We start from the raw sequence: 21364 nt of genomic DNA, 5'->3' as shown, positions 1-21364 counted from the left end.
TTTTCTCCTCGTCTTTGATCAGTGAAGAGTCAGACGATCAATAACTATATAAAGTCAAATTCACTGTTTTAGACGTAAGTTTGGACACAAATATTTAACAGTGCAAGCAACATTTTTATAAAGTGAATTTATTTATGATCATACAGCCTCCGATATGTACAAACAATCCCCAAAAACTCACCATTATTTGAATCATGCTAATGTGATAGAATAATCCTGTTGTCGTCATATATTAACTATAAACATAGAACATAAGGTTAATAAACACCTGAAATACTGTTTCATATTAACACAGTGAAAAACTTAGATCGCTTTCAATTCTATTTTGTAGCAAATATTTAAAAAAATTGTTTGTTTTTCATCTTTATTTTGAAGGGAACGAACAGGAAAGGGAAGTTAATTATCAAATTTTCTGCTGAATATTTTCTGAATAAAGCGATTGATAAAAAGTTTATGGAGATCAAATCTCACAAATCTTGTTTTGTCCACAACAACGTGAGAAGAAAAGTGATTAGTGGTTTTGAAAAAAATGTCTGTAACAGTTGATTGATTATGAAAATAGTTCCACATTAATATTATTCCAATAAACTAATTGTTGCATCTCAAAAATGAAGCCAAACCCAAAACCTGCAATGTCTCTTGACCCCTCCTGCTTCCCGTAGTGTTGTATGTGCTGCAGTACCTCCACCGTCCACCGGGGAGGGTCAGTACGTGACGAAGTTGGCCGGGAAGATCCCGACTCGCCCGTCGTTCAGTTGCCCCTCCCACCAGTCGTAGTGCGAGTCCGTCTTGGTGATGACGGTGATCCGGTCGCCAGGGACGAAGCTCAGGTCGCCGGGCTGCTGCCCTGTGAACGGGTGGGTCGCCGTGACAACCAGCTGCCCGCTGGCCCCGCCCCCTGACGGACCCCCACCTGCAGAGAAAGATAATAACTTTTTACTTCACATTGATTTTATTTTGTCTTTTATCTGTAAAAAATATTCATGTTTAATTTGTCACTGCTTTTATCTTTCTTCATGAATCCCTTTGTAGTAAATATCATAACAGCTTGTAAATAAACTTTACTTTTTACTATTACAACCTTTTGATGAGTTCATATAAATGAATGTATTCATATAATGATGATGATGATATTTGCTGAAAGCTTCAGGAGCTTGTGTTCGTACCGGAACTCTGAGAGTTTCTGGAGGGAAATTGAGCTGAAACAAGGAAAAGTGAATTAAATGAAAGTTAATAAAAACATAAAGTGAAAACACGTCGTTATCACACGTAACAATTATACTTCACTACGTTTTTTAAACCAGGAGGAAACGGAAACATGAGTCAGTTCACAGCTGTGACCACTGGAGGGAGCTGCAGCATCGAACACTGAACTCATCTGTCATCTGTCAGAGGCAGGAAGGAAAGGACGAAGGTGACAAGGAAAGGAGATGTAAAGAAGAAAGGGAACAGACGTGAGATGGGGAATGAGGGAGGGTGAAGAGGAAACGAGTGAAGGAGAGGAGACAAGGAAGGAAAGAAAGAAAGGGGAGAAGGACGTCGTCGACGAGGAAAGGAGGTTGAGTAAGATGGGTGGAATAGGAGATAAGGAGGGATAGTGAAGGAAAGGAAAAGTAACAATGGAAAAGAGGAAGTGTAGTAAGAAGAAGGAGGCAAAGGAAGGACACAAGTAGATACAAAAGAATGAAGAAGGAGCAGGTGAAGGAGACTAGTGATGAAGATGAAGGAGAAGCGTCACTCACCCGAGGTTTCAGACTTATAGACGGAGACGCTTGGATAGAGGGCGTTTTTACTTCCTGCTCCTGGTCGAGCACCTGAACACATCACACACACACTGATGTCATCAGGCTGACACACACACACACACACACACACACACACACACACACACACACACACACACACACACACACACACACACACACACACACACACACACACACACACACACACACACACACACACACACACACACACACACACACACACACACACACACACACACACACACACACACACACACACAGAACCAGCTGATGGTCAGAGAAACCTTCACCTGAGCTGGTTGCCGGTTGCTGGTAGCTGGTTGCCGGTTGCTGGTGGCTGGTTGCCGGTTGCTGGTAGCTGGTTGCCTGTCTCTGCTGAGGCGGAGCTGGAGGTCTGGATGGAGCGAATGTCGACTGCAAAGTGAGGAAGAGGGAAAAAGATTAAATTGTAAGATGTTTAACAAACTGACGTTTAACAAATCAACATCTGGTGACAGAGGCTGAGCAGTTGTTCTGGAGGATCCCGAGGCTCCGGGGCTGATGGGATATGTAGTATCTCACAGAACCATCTCAACTGGCTCGACTCATCTCCTCTGCACTTTCTCGCAGGTTGCTGCGGAGGTCATGGAACTGAAAAAGTTCAAATGCAAATACTCTCCTTTGAAGATTCCTCAGAAAATAAAAGAGCTGAAGATTTGAACGTTGCAAAGAGCTGAAGAAGATGATGAAAGAACCATAACTCACATGGCGCGAGGGCCGATAACTCCTGATTTTATGGAAGTAAAGTGTGAGATTTGCTGACCAACAAAACCTTGTTCACCAATGAAAGGACCGAACACAGATCTGAAGAGTAACTCCTGACAAGAGCAACATCTCTTATGTATGAACAAGTGTAAGAGGGTGGATTCTCTTCATTTGTCCCTTTATTTCGTTGCCTGTAAACTGAACTTCGTCAGTCTGTCACTGCGGATTTGTGAGTTTTACAATGTTCTATGTGGCACAATGATAAAATAAGCCACTTTTAATTCTAGTAACTATTTGCAGAAACTCACCTGACACAGGCATTAAACTGGCAACCAGAACAACCACAAGCTGATCAATGGTGTCTGAGGGCGACGAGTGATCAAAGACAACCAACACAGGAGTTCCTCTATTCTTGTACAAACATTTCTTTTACTTTCAAACTGAAAGCTGCTCACAGAAGTCGCTGGCAGCCAGGATTAGTTATGGACAGGTCATGCGCACAGCAAAGACGACGCTGGAGTGGATCAGAGAGACTTAAACATCTGTCCAGCTGAGAATCACATTCCACCTGACAGCCGAGGAAGAAGAGCCTCGCATCCAGGAGACCTGGAAAGACTCGAGGCTGCGGTCGAATGATGAGCAACTTACCACTGAACGCTTGTTCTTGCTGGTCCAGTCGGCGGTGTAGGCCTCAGCGTAGGCGTCTAGGATGTGGTAAAGGGCGTAGCACTCTGACGGCGGCTCCACGTCGCCGTTCAAAATGGCTGATGCACGGATGTCCCGGGTGTAAAACCTGCCACCGGAGAATACAACAGTACTTTGTTTTAGAAATGATGAAGAGAAACACTGTGATCTGGAAAAGTTTAAGCCGGGACGTCCACTCAGGTAGACGGGCGTCGTACGTACTTGCGGTTGGTTTCTTTGCGTTCGAGCAGGTACGATCCCTCCAGTGAGATGCCAGCGAACAAACCTCTGGACCGGCAGTAAGTGAAAACGGCCGCAGTGCTACGCAGCACCACATCTGCCTCCACGTTCCTGAGGAACAGAACGATGTAGAGGCTCGTTACCTGGGTGGTGGTCGACAGCAAACAACCCTCCTACATCAGAAATGCTCAGAATATTTACATTAAAGGTGAGGAGGTCCTGTGGGTCTTTGAGGAAGACATAGTCATGATGAAGAGGTTCTGGTCAGTTAAGAGGTTTGAATGGTCTAAAAGAGGATTCTAGGCCTCAACAGGAGTTCCTATGGGTGTTTGAGGAGGTTCTGATCATGTGTGGGGAGGTTCTAGTTGTCTAAAAGGGTTCTAGGCCTCAACAGGAGGTTCTATGGGTGTTTGAGGAGGTTCTGGTCATCTGTATGGAGGTTCTGGTCATCTGTATGGAGGTTCTGGTCATCTGTATGGAGGTTCTGGTCATCTGTATGGAGGTTCTGGTCATCTGTATGGAGGTTCTGGTCGACTAAAAGGGGGTTCTATGTATATACGACTGTGACTGGCTAGTAATAAATGAATATCTCAGCATTCGAAAGGGAAGAGAAGGTTTGTTTTTATCTATGAGGCGTTCCACAAGGCACAATCACAGATCCTCTGTTATTTTGAACAAATGAACGATGTCCTCCTGTTCCGTCAGTGAGCAGCTGTTTTAAAAAACTCACTGGAGCCTCTCTTTAAAATAAAACCATTGATTATTGAGGTGATTTCCAAGATTCACGTCTTCAGCAGCGTGAGGTTGTGCGTGGTCAGCGAGTGGTGAGAGGCTGAAACATGACGCTGCTGTTTTCTGTTTATATTCTCACATTAATGTGTCTTTCATTCTGCAGCTCAGTTATTCAACAGGAACACACAAGCCCCGCCCACACACCAGCCAACACGCGCCAAAACCTGTCGACCTGCAGTGAAACAACACTGACCTTCTTCCTCTACAATGAACAAAACACACATCTCTGACAGATAAATCACGTCTGATGTCGTAACTGTCACAGCCCCAACAGATCCTCAATCGGTTCGTGTTCCTGCTCCAGGCCTCGGAACACGAACAACCACTGTCATTGAACATCCAAGTCAAGGAAAAAACATTAAAGCCCAAGCTATAATTTACATCCTAAGTAAATATTAAGGGTAATTAAGAGTCAGACAGACAGCGAGAGGGGCAGGTGCTCACCTGCCCATAGGTCCCACGGCGACGGTGCAGTTCCCGCCAAGCGTCAGGTTCCCGCCCTTAGTGAACGCCTCGATGGCCCGGCGCTGGTTCAGGATGATCACCAGGTCCGACACCTGACATGAGGGGATCACGTACGAAATGACATTTTATTCAAATGAGGTACTTTTTACAAGAGACCTGCTTTTATTACTTCTCCTGCTGGTGCATTCAAGGACAATGGGGCTTCTAAAGTTTGACATTGGCCCAGTGGAAACTGGTGCATTCACAATCTCTTAACTGAAACAAAAACGATCAACTGAAACACATATTCCGTCACGACTGACAGTTGAGATTGACTTCTGATTAGTCAGGCTGGGGTGTGGGCGGGGCCTCGATACAACAGCTCCACTCCACCATCACTACTGCACATGACGTCACCGGCACAAGATGGAGGAGATATTTCAGCTTAATTTTAATACGAGAGGAAGAAGAAACGTGTCGCCTTCTTTATATACAATCACTGATCGTCTTTATATACAGTCGCTGATCGTCTTTATATACAGTCAGTGATCGTCTTTATATACAGTCGCTGATCGTCTTTATATACAGTCAGTGATCGTCTTTATATACAGTCGCTGATCGTCTTTATATACAGTCAGTGATCGTCTTTATATACAGTCAGTGATCGTCTTTATATACAGTCTCTGATCGTCTTTATATACAGTCAGTGATCGTCTTTATATACAGTCAGTGATCGTCTTTATATACAGTCTCTGATCGTCTTCATATACAGTCAGTGATCGTCTTTATATACAGTCAGTGATCGTCTTTATATACAGTCACTGATCGTCTTTATATACAGTCAGTGATCGTCTAGTGATCGTCTTTATATACAGTCAGTGATCGTCTTTATATACAGTCAGTGATCGTCTTTATATACAGTCAGTGATCATCTTTATATACAGTCAGTGATCGTCTTTATATACAATCACTGATCGTCTTTATATACAGTCAGTGATCGTCTTTATATACAGTCAGTGATCGTCTTCATATACAGTCAGTGATCGTCTTTATATACAGTCAGTGATCGTCTTCATATACAGTCAGTGATCGTCTTTATATACAGTCGCTGATCGTCTTTATATACAGTCGCTGATCGTCTTTATATACAGTCAGTGATCGTCTTTATATACAGTCACTGATCGTCTTTATATACAGTCACTGATGTTCTTTATATACAGTCAGTGATGTTCTTTATATACAGTCAGTGATCGTCTTTATATACAGTCAGTGATCGTCTTTATATACAGTCAGTGATCGTCTTTATATACAGTCGCTGATCGTCTTTATATACAGTCAGTGATCGTCTTTATATACAGTCGCTGATCGTCTTTATATACAGTCACTGATCGTCTTTATATACAGTCAGTGATCGTCTTCATATACAGTCGCTGATCGTCTTTATATACAGTCACTGATCGTCTTTATATACAGTCACTGATCGTCTTTATATACAGTCAATGATCGTCTTTATATACAGTCAGTGATGTTCTTTATATACAGTCACTGATCGTCTTTATATACAGTCAGTGATCGTCTTTATATACAGTCAGTGATCGTCTTTATATACAGTCACTGATCGTCTTTATATACAGTCAGTGATGGTCTTTATATACAGTCGCTGATCGTCTTTATATACAGTCAGTGATCGTCTTTATATACAGTCACTGATCGTCTTTATATACAGTCACTGATCGTCTTTATATACAGTCAGTGATCGTCTTTATATACAGTCACTGATCGTCTTTATATACAGTCGGTGATCGTCTTTATATACAGTCAGTGATCGTCTTCATATACAGTCACTGATCGTCTTTATATACAGTCACTGATCGTCTTCATATACAGTCACTGATCGTCTTTATATACAGTCACTGATTGTCTTTATATACAGTCTCTGATCGTCTTTATAAACAGTCAGTGATCGTCTTTATATACAGTCAGTGATCGTCTTTATATACAGTCAGTGATCGTCTTTATATACAGTCAGTGATCGTCTTTATATACAGTCACTGATCGTCTTTATATACAGTCGCTGATGGTCTTTATATACAGTCACTGATCGTCTTTATATACAGTTATTGTTTTTGTAAAGTCAGGTCTTAAACTTTTTAATGTCAGAGTCTCTCTGAATCCATCAAACTAGCTGTTAATTGTGCTCCCAACAATAAATCAAAAATACCAAATGTGTGTGTGTGTGTGTATATAGTTGAAGTGAGCTCACCCACCTCCACCCCGATCTCGAAGCCTCCTCCCAGACCTGCGATGCCGATGGCAGAAGGTGCGGACCAACCTGAACACACAGGAATTTAATTGGTGAATCATGAACTCACAGAGAAACATAGCTGATGATCATTTGGTCTAAATTACATAAATAAACATTAATCTGTTTTATAATCTTGTTTTGTCAGATTTGTGTGAATTTGCCTTTGGCCTTGTTTCTTTTAGTCCACTTCAGGACAATAAACAAAGACGACACACTGTCGACAAACAGCCCACAGAAAAGTTAAAAGTATAAATGTGCCTTTTCTTTTCATATTTCTCTCTCACGTATTTTCTCACCACCTTATGCAATAATGTTGATGAATGTACACTCAGTCCTCATCTTCATGTTTACTGTCTATACTGTTAAATCATCTAGTAGACTTGTACTTAGAAATAATGAACTGGATAATTGCAATAAATGTTAGTTCTGTTCTCGCTCGTCCAACATATTTCACTCGCCGACACGTGACAAATAACAAATGAACTCATTATTTGTGAATTAACGGTTTCTTAATTAAATGGTACAAAAACCTTGAATACGACTGATCCCAATGTCGTGTAAGAACATTTAAAACATGTGTAAATGAAGTAAAAATGAGATATTGTTTGTAATATTTGTATATATTAGAGGGACAGCATGTACTTTTACTCCCTGTCCTGTCTCTGATCAATACTAAAGTAAACTGTCGACAGGTGGATGTCGTCACACACTTTATTTGAGACATTCAGTGTTTTTCTAACTCCGCAGTAAAAACAATCCAGTCAGTGTCCGGACCAGATTCAACACAGAACCAGCAACCGGAGGCGGAGCAACCGGAGGCGGAGCAACCGGAGGCGGAGCAACCGGAGGCGGAGTCGTGTCCGTGTGATTCATGATCTGGCCCGGAGACAAAAACTCTGACACCCGCCGCGGAGATGTGACGGCCGCCGCTGCCAGTCGAGCAAATTCACATCCGTGACCGAAGACTCAGCGCATCAGATGACTGCTGCTCATCAACGCTGCAGGCAGCGCTGAGCCAGTGTGTCGGGCGTTGCCACGGAGACACAAAATGTCACTAAATGTCCTGCAAAAACAAGGTCACGTCGGGACGGAAGGTTCCAGAGGAACAGGAAGGGAGAACCTGAATGTGGAGACAGACAGACAGACCGACAGACGGACAGACAGACAGACGGACAGACAGACAGACGGACAGAGAGACAGAGAGACGGACAGACGGACGGACAGACAGACAGACAGACAGACGGACAGACGGACGGACGGACAGACAGAACCTGAATGTGGAGACAGACAGACAGACCGACAGACGGACAGACAGACAGACGGACAGACAGACAGACAGACGGACAGAGAGACGGACAGATAGACAGACAGACAGACAGACAGACAGACGGACAGACGGACAGACGGACAGACGGACAGACGGACGGACGGACAGACAGAACCTGAATGTGGAGACAGACAGACAGACCGACAGACAGAGAGACGGACAGACAGAGAGACGGACAGACAGACAGACAGACAGACAGAGAGACGGACAGACAGAGAGACAGACAGACGGACAGACAGAGAGACAGACGGACAGACAGACGGACAGAGAGACGGACAGACAGAGAGACAGAGAGACGGACAGACGGACGGACGGACAGACATACGGACAGACAGACGGACGGACAGAGAGACAGACGGACAGACAGACAGATAGACAGAGAGACGGACAGACAGAGAGACAGACAGAAGGACGGACGGACAGAGAGACAGAAAGACAGACAGAAGGACGGACGGACAGAGAGACAGACGGACAGACAGACAGACAGAGAGACAGAGAGACAGACAGACAGACAGACAGAGAGAGAGAGAGACAGACAGACAGACAGACAGACAGACAGGGTCAGAGGTCAGGTCTTACGTCTGTCAGCCAGCCTGGCGATGACGATGCCGCTGCCTCCTCTGGCTGTGATCATGAATCCGGCCTTGATGACGGAGATGATGGCCAGACCCTCGGCCTTCGCGATCACATGAGCTGCAACACACAGAAGCACACGCTCACGTACAGTCGACATCCATTCATCCCTCATCGTGTCTCTGCTATCGTTTCTCCTTTTCCTTCCTGCGTGAAGCTACAGCCAACAGAGGCTTAGCTAAGCTTAGCATGAGAGAACCCTGGCTGGTTCAGGACCCACAGTGACCTGGTTCCTACAGTCCGTTAGTCGTCCAGCTGCCTGGCTGAAGGGCTGAGGCAGACACATTAGTCCTGGCTGTTTATTTCTCTCTAACTGTTTTAATCTTGATTTACAAATGTGCAGCAGTTAATGTGTGGAGAAAGTCCCTCTTTCATCATTACATGTCGACTGTATGTCACCGTTCATCATTCACACGAGGCGTAGCTAATGTTAGCAATCAACCACCGAGTGGCCTGGATATAATCAAGCTAGCAGCGTAGCGTTAGCCCTCATGTCTCGTAACGTGATGTCATGCTCACTGGAACATGTTTCTGTCATGTTCATACACTTTACATAAACACAAACGTTAACTCTATCAACTTTAGCATTAAGCATACATGCTTGATTCCAGTCCATTTTACCGCCAAGGTTAGAAAATGATGTCCCGTCGTATCATGTATGCTAACCGTGTCAAAGGGGAATGTTAGCTCCAGAGTCAGCTGTTGTCTAACAGCAGCTACGGATTAAGTGTGAGTTGTCTTTTGCTAAAAAAACATTAAAATAAGATTTTTCTTAACATGCAGCATGAAGCATTTAATATATATGAGCCCAGATGCATCGATACGTCTGGTGTGATTTGTTCAATGAGATCAAACGAGTCCTTTATTGTCCCCAGGTATTAAGAAGAGGTCAAAGGCAATTCTCAGTATTTGTTGGTGGTTTCTCACGGGGGATGAGCTTGTCGGGTCCGTTCCTGCTGGAGATTTCCGTGAAGTCCGTCAGGATCTTGGCGGCTTTCTTTGCCTCCGACTTGAGATTGGACGGGATGGGATTACTCACTGCGAACACACAAATTATATGGTGCATTAAAACATCAACAGCTCATTCAGAGCTTTTCCCCAAAAAGTTGAAACTTTCAGGCTTCCTGCTGATTCTCGGTCACACTGCTCGTCAATGAGCTCCTTGTTCGCTTCATTGATCTCATCTAATCTGCATCTGGGCTAAAAGAGGCTGTTCTGCTCTTCACAAACTGAGAGCGTCTTGTTTTTAAGAAGCAGATTCATCCTAACTGGCCTGCACGGTGGCGACAGTGCTCACAGCAAGAAGGTTCTGGGTTCGAGTCCCAGTTCAAACCGACCAGGGCCTTTCTGTGTGGAGTTTGCATGTTCTCCCCGTGTATGCGTGGGTTCTCTCCAGGTTCTCCGGCTTCCTCCCACAGTCCAGAGACATGAGAATGGGGTCAGGTTCATTGAGACTCTAAATTGACCGTAGGTGTGAATGGTTGTGCGTCTCTGTATGTGGCCCTGTGATAGGCTGATCATCGACTATAAAATAACATCAAAAAAAATAATAAAAGTCTGCCCGAGATGACATCTTCAAACAGCTAGTTCTGTCCGAGCAACGCTCTCAACCCCCACCAGCGTAAAGGATTATTAGAATCAGGAAATACTTTCTAATTATTCGATCAGTTCTTGTGATTTATGATTTGTAAACCTTGTCTTTACATTTTTTACTGTAGAACATTAATGTGACACAGTTGGTAATTAGTGGAAAACTGTTACTATCAATCAATAATTCAGTTTCAAGTCACTCACCACCCGCCAACTGATGAAAAGTGAATGCACAAAATCTCATCAATTTCACGTCAGAGAAGTTCTGAGTGTTTTTTTGAATGTCGGAAATTCCAATTTTTTTCCGGCTATGAAAAAGAAATAAATCAGCTTTATAAAAATCATAATTCATAGATTAATATGAACTATTATTTTTGTGACTTTTTCAGGCCGATCGGTTGCCTCTCACCCTCGGTCGTAACCTGCAGCTCCTCTAATAACCACTAGATGCCACTCAGCCTGTTTTCAAGTAAATGTGAAAATCCAGAAATGATTTCACAGAGCAGGTTCTTGTCTCTGCAGATCGTTTCAACGTCTTTACTGTGAAGAGGTTTTCAGGTGAACGTTCCTTTAGGACTCCAGATTCCATTCTCTGGAATCACCAGCTGAGGGCGACTCCCCGGTTGCAAAAAGAAGTCAACAAAGCAACGGATGACGTCACGGTGCGTCGCCTCTTGTTCACGACCCTTCGTCCGGGGAAATCTTGGTCTGATTGACAGGTCGCCTGCCCTTTTCATTATTTCTCAATGTGCCGATTAGTTTCCTGATTGAATGATTAATGATTTCGTGTATATGATGTCACTAAACTGTCTAAAAATGTGAATCAAAATTTCCTGATGCGTTTACAGTTGTCTTGTTTTGTCCAATAGTCCAAAACCAAAGGATGTTTCCTTTACTGTCAAAATGAAACTGTTACAGCGTCTCACTTGTTCATCTCCGCCCGGCCTCTGTCCTCCTTTGACCACGCTGGAGTTTCTGCATGACAACTATAATATATTTACTATATATACACATCCATGGTTATTACACTGGGCCAGTTTATGAGAGCTTGTGTCATGCATTGCGTTGCTCTGGTGTGTGAGCTGCAGCCCGAGGGCCAGGCGCTGCTGATGGAGAGAAGCTCAGCCTGTTGTTGGGATGTTCGGGCCGTGCGCTCGTGTCATGTGTTAGGAATGTGCTGGCTGCTGCAGGAGGCCCGTTGGCAGGCGGGTCTCAGGCTGGTCCCTGGATCAGGGGTCTGAACCCAGAACAGCTTCTGTTTCCCGTCACATCATTAGGGCCATACAAGCAATCGGTCGTAACCAAACGCATCAAAATGTCGACCCGATGATGGCGCTGGATGAGGGGTCACAGGATCATCACAGTTACTAGAGTTTATCCCGAGGGGATCATGAACGTCTGAAGTTTCTTAGTCGTCTTCCAGGATGTTCTAGGGAGGTTCACTAGGTGTCTGAGAAGGTTTATTGTCCTTTGAGATGGTTTGTTGTACTCACATTTCATCTGGTTCTACAAATGGGAAGGAGGTACTCTAAGAGAACGTTCTAATCATTTCTGATTTGGTTCTAGAGGCTGAGTAGTATCTATTCATCTTTGAGAACATTCTAGTGATCTGTTGGTCTTTCAGGAGGTTCTAGTGGTCTTTAAAATGTTCTATCTGTCAACAAGTTTGTTCCAAGTATCTCTTAGGCTCTCTGAGGAGGTTCAACTCATCTTCTCCAACTCCCACGGTCCGAGAAGATTAATTTGCTCTTTCAAAGGGTTCTACTGATCGTTAATAGTCATGTCAGGATCTTTGAGGCTCTACGAGGAGGTTCTCGTGGTCTCTGAGCAGGAAGTGGACGTAGTCGTCCGTGTCATGTGACCCAGTGACTGAGAGGCTGACGAGCTCACTGACAGGTGATAGAGATCTGACGACAGATGCAATGCTTCATTAAGTCATTAAAGCGTTTTCATTTACTTCATTCATGTGTCAGCAGCAGCTGACTCACACACCCACTTCCTGCCCTGAGTCAGTCGGAATGACTGATGTCATCTCTGTCGCCGTGACGACTCCTTTCACCTTCACCCCAGGCCCATTTCCTGCTTAATTACTAAATAACCAATCACAGGCTTTGACTCTGAGTGACAGCTCCTAAACTATAACAAGCTGTCATAGGTTGACGACAGCAGAAGCATTGCTGTGCCGACAGCCGTGTGCAATCCATTATTATATTAGTTCAATATTTTGTTCTTCCTCATTTACATTAACAGAGGAGGAACATGGGCCACAAAAACCAAATAAATAGGTCTGCAACATCATCAAAGACAACTAATACCTCCTTCGAGGAACCTAGAAAATCCTAAGCCACAAGAACCACATTCAAATTGTCCCATAGAACCGCACATGAGACTTAGAACGTCTTTTAATGACTAGAACATCCCAGTAAATGACCAGAACCAGTGAGTAGAGCCAGAAGAAACACTAGAACCTTGTCAACCGGCACTAGAACCTGAACAGAGCAAAAAAAACACCTGTAGACCCCATGGATAGGCCGCAAGAACTAAAACAGTAGAACCTCCTCATAGGAAACCAGAACCTCATGAAGGATGAATGAAAACTCATATACCAACGACTCAGAGAAAAAATAAAGACATTAAAGATCTTTAGACCCTCGACAGAGATGACAACGAGTACCAGGACCCAGAGAACAGAACTTCTCACAGATAAAAGCCACAGGAACCACATTGAAAACAAGTAGAACCTCTTCAACTGGAAACTAAAAGAGTGATAGGACCTCTTCAAAGACCAGAACCTGCTCACGTTAATAAACGTCTACAGAACCAGATCCTCGTGGGATTCAACATGTGGACAGGTGAAGCAGCTGGAACAGGTAGATCCTGTGGAACTGGAAGTCTGACAGAGGAGGAAGAGGAAGCCAGGTGAGACGCAACAGACGGGACACGAGTGGACGGACAGAGGAACCCTCCGCTTCTCCAACAGAACAATGTTTCACGTTTCATTCACTCACTCTTGATTCCTCCTCTTCTCTTCGTCCTTCGCTCCGGTTGTTTACCTGTGGACAGGTGTGCTGCGGGAGCCTCCGCTTCCCTCTCACCTCGCCTCACCTGCAACTCTCGCGATATCCCTCCGCGCTGCCGGAAATCACGCTGTCGTAAAAGAGGCTGCGCGCCGGAAGCATGGACCTGCGGCCCTGACAGGTGGACGCGGGGGGAGGAGCCGACTGCTGATGAGTGCTTCTGAGTTATGAGACGCGTTGTCAGGGAGACAGGCGCCGCGCGGCCAGCCCTCATGTCATCAGCAGGGCGCGTCCCCGCGGCTCAGCTGGGCGCGTTCCTGAGACCAGAGTGAACCCTGAGTTCAGTCTGTCAGGTTGTCAGTGTTACATTATTTCATTTTATGATTTACTTTTGGACACAAACTGATTTACTAAACCGAGAAGAGTTATAACTGTTTGGTCCATAACACAGGAAGTATGATTTTCATTTTTTATAAAGAGACATCCAATTAATAATTGTTTGATAATTCTTAATTGTGCCTGTTGAAATTAAGAGATGATTTCAATTTAGTTAGTTTGTTATTGGTTGCACTTGTTGTGACGATGCCTGTGAGTCTGTGCTCGGGGAAGACACTCATCACCGGACCTGCAGATTTAATGCTGATCATATTTAATGTGGCAGCATCATCAGGATTGATATGATTCATCTGCTGCTGTTTCCTCCATCGCTCTTATAACAGAGACGTTTCTACTTTTTCACACTAGAAAACATTCATAAATGAATTTCGGACGAGAGAATCATATATCTGTTTTCAGACAACATGAAGATCAATTGTCTTAATTTGAATGATGTTTTTGTCTTTTACAGTAAATATTTACTGCGTTATTGTATAAACATAGAGATATTTCTTTTTATATATTTGCAGTACTACTGAATCATTACAATAATAACAGTAACAATGATAATAGCGGCGAGAAGCAAATCAAATATTTCTACTTGTTATCTGTTATTTTTTTGGGGAATCCAGAACTAATATTAAAGGAATTCTTATAATTTCACATATGTGACAGAAATATTTCTGAGAACATTCCTCGTTCTTGGCTCGGTCGCAGTGTAAATAAACGATGACTGAATATTGTGGGAGACATTTATTGTACGTCTACATGTCCCATCTGCTAACATCGAGGGGGCGGGGCTTATGAGCTATACTGCAGCCCGACACCAGGGGGCGATCAGGAGGCCATCTTTGTTAACAGTGTGTCTTCAGATGCAGGCCTCAGATCGAGGAATGTCCCAGATCCAGACATCTTCTCTCTATCAGCTGTTTATTCAGGCAGAGCGACGCTGGAGAACCTTCCCATGTTTGGCCACGGTCAGGACCACCGTCGTGTTCTCACAGTTACAGTAATACCATAACTTACGTGTTATTATGAATCCGTCAGCGGGGACATGAGCTGCTCTCCTCGGGGAGGTCGGAGGTCGAGGGAACGACTCTCCAGCCACATCAAACTAACAGTCTTCACACGACTCCTTCAAAATAAAACCTGTGGAGACACATTCAAATTACTGCTATTAGAATAATGACAGTCACGATGATAATCGCTGCGAGAAGCAACTGTACAAACACAAAGTCCCAACATTCAGAGTCTGTCCACTGATGTGAGATCGCTTTAGTTAATGTGGAGGCTGCGGCTGAGTCATGGGACCCGTTCACAGACGAAAACAGTCCCAAACTAAGACAGATAATTAAACTGATTTTGAGGAAATATTAAGAGAAGAGTCAAAGAGAGCAACACGCCCTGCGGAGGAACTACCATCGGATCATTACGCTCTGGCAACGACGTTTGAACAACAGAAGAATCTTAGATGAAAAAGGTGCAGCACTTTTGACTTCACTCAGCGTATAGGTCAGAGGTCAGAGGTCAAAGGTTCCTGTCGGAAGCAGGTGGCGGCGTCGGTTTCTCAAGAGCTGGTTAGCATGCTAGCTTCAGTAGAAGCAACATCCGTGTTGTTTTCATGTGTGTGAAAACAAAGATGGACGGCATGAAACCAAATCCTCATGATCGCCCCCTGGTGTCTGTCTGCAGTACAGGTCATAAGCCCCGCCCCCTGTGTCTATCTGCAGTACAGGTCATAAGCCCCGCCCCCTGTGTCTATCTGCAGTACAGGTCATAAGCCCCGCCCCCTGTGTCTGTCTGCAGTACAGGTCATAAGCCCCGCCCCCTGTGTCTGTCTGCAGTACAGGTCATAAGCCCCGCCCCCTGTGTCTGTCTGCAGTATAGGTCATAAGCCCCGCCCCCTGTGTCTGTCTGCAGTACAGGTCATAAGCCCCGCCCCCTGTGTCTGTCTGCAGTATAGGTCATAAGCCCCGCCCCCTGTGTCTGTCTGCAGTACAGGTCATAAGCCCCGCCCCAGATTCATCAGGTCAAGCTGCTGATCATTTGGTTTTAAATCAGGAATGTGGAAAACTATTCACAAAAATGTCTTTAATCACTTAATCATCACAGACTGTGACTGAAAAGCAATAATATTAATAACTTTATTTATATAGTATTTATATAGATAAATGAGAATCAGAAGAGGGGTTCTGGACTGAACTGGACTCAGCAGCAGCTTCACACTTCACAGACTTTCCTACACTAAAGCTCCATGTTTTCAGTGTTTATGCCCAAATAGTCTTTGATTTCTTCCACGTTTGTTCTTGTGTGACTTCAGACTGCGGTCGGGACTCGGATCAAACGGCCTGAAGAACAGTAACCTTTTCATTCTGGTTTCTTTCTTTCAGCCTTGTGCTCAAAGTCCAATAGAGGACGGAAGTGACTAAGAACATTAAAGTATTCTGAGACATTTCTACTTGTTGTTGGTGTGTGAAGCCTGTGTTCTGTGTCCTGACCAGCAGGGGGCGACTCTATGAGAACACGACTTGATCTATAACGTCAGTGAACATTTTCCTGAGGAGTTTATGGTTCAATCTCTAGTTTTAAGTCTTCTTCAACACATGTTCATTTGATACATTATGGTCCATTGTGTCGGATTGTCATCGTCGTCCAACCGCAGCTCGAGCAACAGCCCGATATTCCCTCTTGTCACGTTTCTTACTCGCTCACTTTCTCTTTGAGACAAGGCCCTCTCCGAGGATGCCCAACTTGCAGCTAGCTTCTTCTCATAGCTATGCTGCTAACTCTGCCTAGTTGTTGGCGTGTGACGAATGTAGTAAAGTATGTCGCAGGCGTGCGGCGACCGCGGGGGAAACGACAGAGACGTCATTCTCCCGACTCAAAGTTTGTGACCCCCTTCAAATCTGATCATTTTGACCCGTCATGTCTATCTGCCGACCCTCTCTTGGGCCCGACCCACATGTTGAGTACCAGAGGAATCAACTATCCGACAGTAACACTAGTCAAACGCTGCTTCGTGCTCATTTGTGTCCGTCGTACTTTGTGCAGATGTGGTGGAGTACTTTAAACCTGTTGAGTCAAGACTCTGTGAAGGTTTGACAACGTGTGAAATCGTGATTTGTACAACGAGATGTTTCCTGCATCTGAGACGCCTGCGTCTGTTGGTCCATCGGTCACAGCTCTGGTGGCTGTGGACATGACATTCAGCTGATGACGCCAGAATCATCAGCTGTGAAAATCAGATTGGTCTCAGGAAGAATCAGTCTGGAACTCAAGCGCCTCCAGAAACATCTGCTCACATCAGCCACGAGCACATTTTCTTCACGTCGCCACTTTTTACTAGTGTTCAAAAGCGTCTCCGATTTCAAATGTGCATGAATTCAGTTAATGATTCTTTGGGTTTGAGGGTGACGGGCGACGTCAGAGGAGGATGTTGACCAGGAGGTCGGTCGCTCCGATGTCAGTCTGGTATTTATGATTCTCACGACTTTATTAACTTGCTCCTATCTCGTCCGCCCGGCAACAACTGCCTCACGTGTTCGCTGCACAATGTCATGAACACAAGGCTGCGATCAATAATCAAATATTCAGATTTACTGACACAAATCAGGCAAGACACACAAGAGTCGTCCCAAACTGACAAACAGGTGAATAAAGAAAATATGATATCAAATTCTCACGGAGGATCTGATGATGAACATGGACTCTGAAACACGAGAGGGAAAGAAAAACAGGGAAGAAAGAAGAGAGGAGGAGGAGGGAGGAAACCAGAGGGAAGAAAAGCGTAAAGAAATTAAAGAAGAGAAGAGAGGAGATAAATAAAACCATTATTTTATCAAGTATTTAAAGGCCCATGTCACATGTCCTCTCATTAATCTTTATCTCTCGTTCATCTCTCGCTCCATTTCTTCTCCTCCCTCCATTTTCTCTTCTTTCTCTCGTCTCTTTATCTTCTCTTCTATCACTCCTGGAATTAATCCTCCTCTCTTCAAACAGCCTGCTGGATAAACATCAGTCCTCCTGCCGCCATTAGTCTTCTTAATGTGTTTCCTCTCAGACTGTGTGTGTGTGTGTGTGTGTGTGTGTGTGTGTGTGTGTGTGTGTGTGTGTGCGTGAGGCCTTCCAGTCTCCACAAACCAGTTAAGGCCTCGTCTCTTCAAGTTTTAATCATAACCCTTCACTGACTGTATATAAAGATGATCACTGACTGTATATAAAGATGATCACTGACTGTATATAAAGATGATCACTGACTGTATATAAAGACGATCACTGACTGTATATAAAGATGATCACTGATTGTATATAAAGATGATCACTGACTGTATATAAAGACGATCACTGACTGTATATAAAGATGATCACTGACTGTATATAAAGACGATCACTGACTGTATATAAAGACGATCACTGACTGTATATAAAGACGATCAGCGACTGTATATAAAGACGATCACTGACTGTATATAAAGACCATCACTGACTGTATATAAAGATGATCACTGACTGTATATAAAGATGATCACTGATTGTATATGAAGACGATCAGTGACTGTATATAAAGACGATCACTGACTGTATATAAAGACGATCACTGACTGTATATAAAGATGATCACTGACTGTATATAAAGACGATCACTGACTGTATATAAAGACGATCACTGACTGTATATAAAGACGATCAGCGACTGTATATAAAGACGATCACTGACTGTATATAAAGACCATCACTGACTGTATATAAAGACGATCACTGACTGTATATAAAGACGATCACTGACTGTATATAAAGACGATCACTGACTGTGTATGAAGACGATCACTGGCTGTATATAAAGACGATCACTGACTGTATATAAAGACGATCAGTGACTGTATATAAAGACGATCAGTGACTGTATATAAAGACGATCACTGACTGTGTATGAAGACGATCACTGACTGTATATAAAGACGATCACTGACTGTATATAAAGACGATCACTGACTGTATATAAAGACGATCACTGGCTGTATATAAAGACGATAAGTGACGAACACTGTTAACGAACCTGTCTCACACTTACACAAACCCCAATGTTACCTGTCGCTGGCTCATGCCGGCCATGTTGCCAAGCTGTCAATCAAACATCCCCACCCAGGTATGCAGGACACGCAGTGTGCATGTTCCATTCTATAAAAGAAATCAGTGGAAGAATGTGTTTATCTAAAGTGCATGTGAAAGATGTACAGAGGTAACTGGACTCCTGTTGGGATGTGGACAGTAGCAGCTCAGACATGGCAGAGGTCCAGTTGTCATTCATCACAGATTAGTCATTACCTGCCTCAGGTGTTAGTCACCTCGCTGCCCTGCTCCTCCTACACTGCCTCCGTTGTCTCTACTGGCTGTTACTTTGACTTCATTCAAAACCACAGGAAGGACTTCATGTTCTAATATTGTTACATCTAATTACTCTGTTGTGTCACTGACAAATTCAACATTGTCAGAATCCCCTCGAAAAGTCCTAATGGTGGTTTAAGTGACGGCTAACATCATCAACCACCTCATCCGATTCATATTTCAGCATTGGTATCACATGTTAATAAGCTAGCTCATGTATGTTTGAAAGTTAGCGTTCATATGACCAGTCTAAAATAAGCTAAGTTTTTCCTCAATGCTAAGATTAGCTTACAACTGAAGCCTCTTCATCAGTTAACATTTGCGGATATTTGCTACAACTTGCATTCGGTAATTGACTTTTGGCCAATATTAGGCTAACAAACCAATGAGCTAACGGTAGCATCCAGGGGAACATGGGTCTCAGGTTTAGCCGCATTGGCGACTGTTAGCTAATGTTAGCAGATGTGCTATGATCTGTAACTATGTAGAAATGAAAATGCTAAAGTTAGCATCCAGACATTTCTGTCTAAAGTGAGTGTGTCTGTGTCCTTTCATGTTTCACAGAGTGGGAGTCTGCAGATACTAAACCTCCTCGGACGGAGACAAGTTGTGGTCTTTTATTAAATGTGAACCCAGCCGTGGTTCAGTTGAAATGTGTTCTGGTGCAGATGATATGTTTCTTCCATATTGTTTCACACTGACCTCGTACAACAGGTCTGAACGTGACGTCACATGGCTGACAGGTGCCTACCTGACTGATTGGACAGTTTGTCATCCTTCATATTCAACACTGCATGAACTTAAAGAGAAAACAATCAACCGTGTTGCTGCCGCCTTCAGATGGACCTCGAGGTAACGGCACTCAAGTCACGTGGACGCTAACGTGACCGTCCACGTCTGGAAGCCAAAGAGGCTAACAAGGTAGCAGGTGGGTACCATGCAAAGACGAGAGGACGAATAATGTTAGGCTACATGTGTGAAACCCAAGACCCGCCCCTTTTGAGTGGGCGTGGCCTGGAGTTGTGATTGGCACCAGAGGAAACGATGCTGCTGCCAAAACTGCAGCAGAGCTGGTCGGACTGCAAACACACACACATGCACACACACACACACACACACACACACACACACACACATTTGCCTAAGTACTATTAAAATGACTGAATGTAATACATTGGTCACGTCCAAGCTTGAGACAGACAAAGTCACAGCTGGAAAAAAAATATTTACGTGCAATTTTTCATCAGAAATTGTCACAAAACTTCAGAAAAAAAGACATTCGGAACTCATTTACTCATAATTTTCACTTTAAAACTGTGAGTATGTTTTACGAAACACACACACACACACACACACACACTGTGTACACAGTATATCTGCAGCGAGGCTTCGTGTGGTGGTATACGTGTCAGCAGGTGAAAGTCAAGTCCTGCTGCTGGAGTGACGAGGCCGAGCAGCTCGACCCGATCGACTCCCTGACGAGACGCTTCTCTTCGCAGCAGCACAGAGGAAATATTCATTTCAGATGTGAGACCGTGCGGCGGCCAAAGTCAACAGAGCAGCTATGTGGTTCGCCCTGTCAGAGACAAACAAACAGAGTCGGCCTCGCTCGCTCCCTCACAACTGACACGCCAGACGTCAGGAGGACCAATCAGCCTGTGGAAGGAACCGTCCTGCAGCATCTCTGGGAGTCAGACATCCAGAGTGAGGCGGAGGCAGGAGGTCCACCACATCGTGGAGTCACATCAGCCAACACCAGTAAAAGGTTTGATGGTAAGAAGACGCGGACCTTCACCTCCGTCCTCGATCGATCCGGTTCTGTTGGTTTGTTTGTTCGTCAGCAGAATCACACAGAAACTACAGAGGATGAGATCAGACCTTCCTGGCCCCGCCCCCTTTGTTCAGATCCACACACATTTCACGGATTCTATTGGTGCTCCACGTTCAGGACGTCATGTCACGTCCCACTCTCCAGAATTCCAGGTTTTCCAGGTTTTCCAGGTCTCATGAATAGAACTGCTTCACACACATTGAACTCACGGGAGTGAAGAAATAAAAAAAA

General features: G+C 44.3%; 1 protein-coding gene across 3 annotated transcripts; it reads right to left on the bottom strand.

The window, feature by feature from the left end:
* Positions 1 to 112: 112 nt before the first annotated feature.
* Positions 113 to 13831, bottom strand: sh3yl1 (SH3 and SYLF domain containing 1). Of its 3 annotated transcripts, XM_035645087.2 has the most exons (11): positions 13534 to 13831; positions 9863 to 9973; positions 8882 to 8995; positions 6938 to 7002; positions 4671 to 4783; positions 3417 to 3545; positions 3159 to 3303; positions 2057 to 2180; positions 1743 to 1814; positions 1167 to 1199; positions 113 to 913 (listed from the first exon to the last, which is right to left on the bottom strand). In XM_035645087.2, the coding sequence occupies exons 1-11, from the start codon at positions 13814 to 13816 to the stop codon at positions 705 to 707; spliced, it is 1398 nt and encodes a 465-aa protein (XP_035500980.2). In that variant the 5' UTR covers positions 13817 to 13831; the 3' UTR covers positions 113 to 704. The 3 variants fall into 3 exon arrangements, with proteins under 3 accessions (XP_035500980.2, XP_035500964.2, XP_035500971.2); XM_035645071.2 differs by lacking the exon at positions 1167 to 1199; XM_035645078.2 differs by lacking the exon at positions 9863 to 9973.
* Between the last annotated feature and the right edge of the window lie 7533 nt (positions 13832 to 21364).

This window comes from Scophthalmus maximus, chromosome 1, assembly GCF_022379125.1.
Source record: "Scophthalmus maximus strain ysfricsl-2021 chromosome 1, ASM2237912v1, whole genome shotgun sequence".
NCBI lineage: Eukaryota > Metazoa > Chordata > Actinopteri > Pleuronectiformes > Scophthalmidae > Scophthalmus > Scophthalmus maximus.
Note: the sequence above shows the minus strand (reverse complement) of the source record. Positions and strands in the feature narration are given on the sequence as shown.

Bases quoted from the DNA above. Each gene is read 5' to 3' on its own strand.
- sh3yl1 (XM_035645087.2), bottom strand. From the start codon at position 13,816: ATGAGGGCTGGCCGCGCGGCGCCTGTCTCCCTGACAACGCGTCTCATA. The intron at 8,996-9,862 runs GTGAGAAACCAC...TGTGTGTTGCAG, and splicing joins ACCCGACAAGCTCATCCCCC to CTCATGTGATCGCGAAGGCC. The intron at 914-1,166 runs GTACGAACACAA...CTTTCTCTGCAG, and splicing joins CAGAAACTCTCAGAGTTCCG to GTGGGGGTCCGTCAGGGGGC.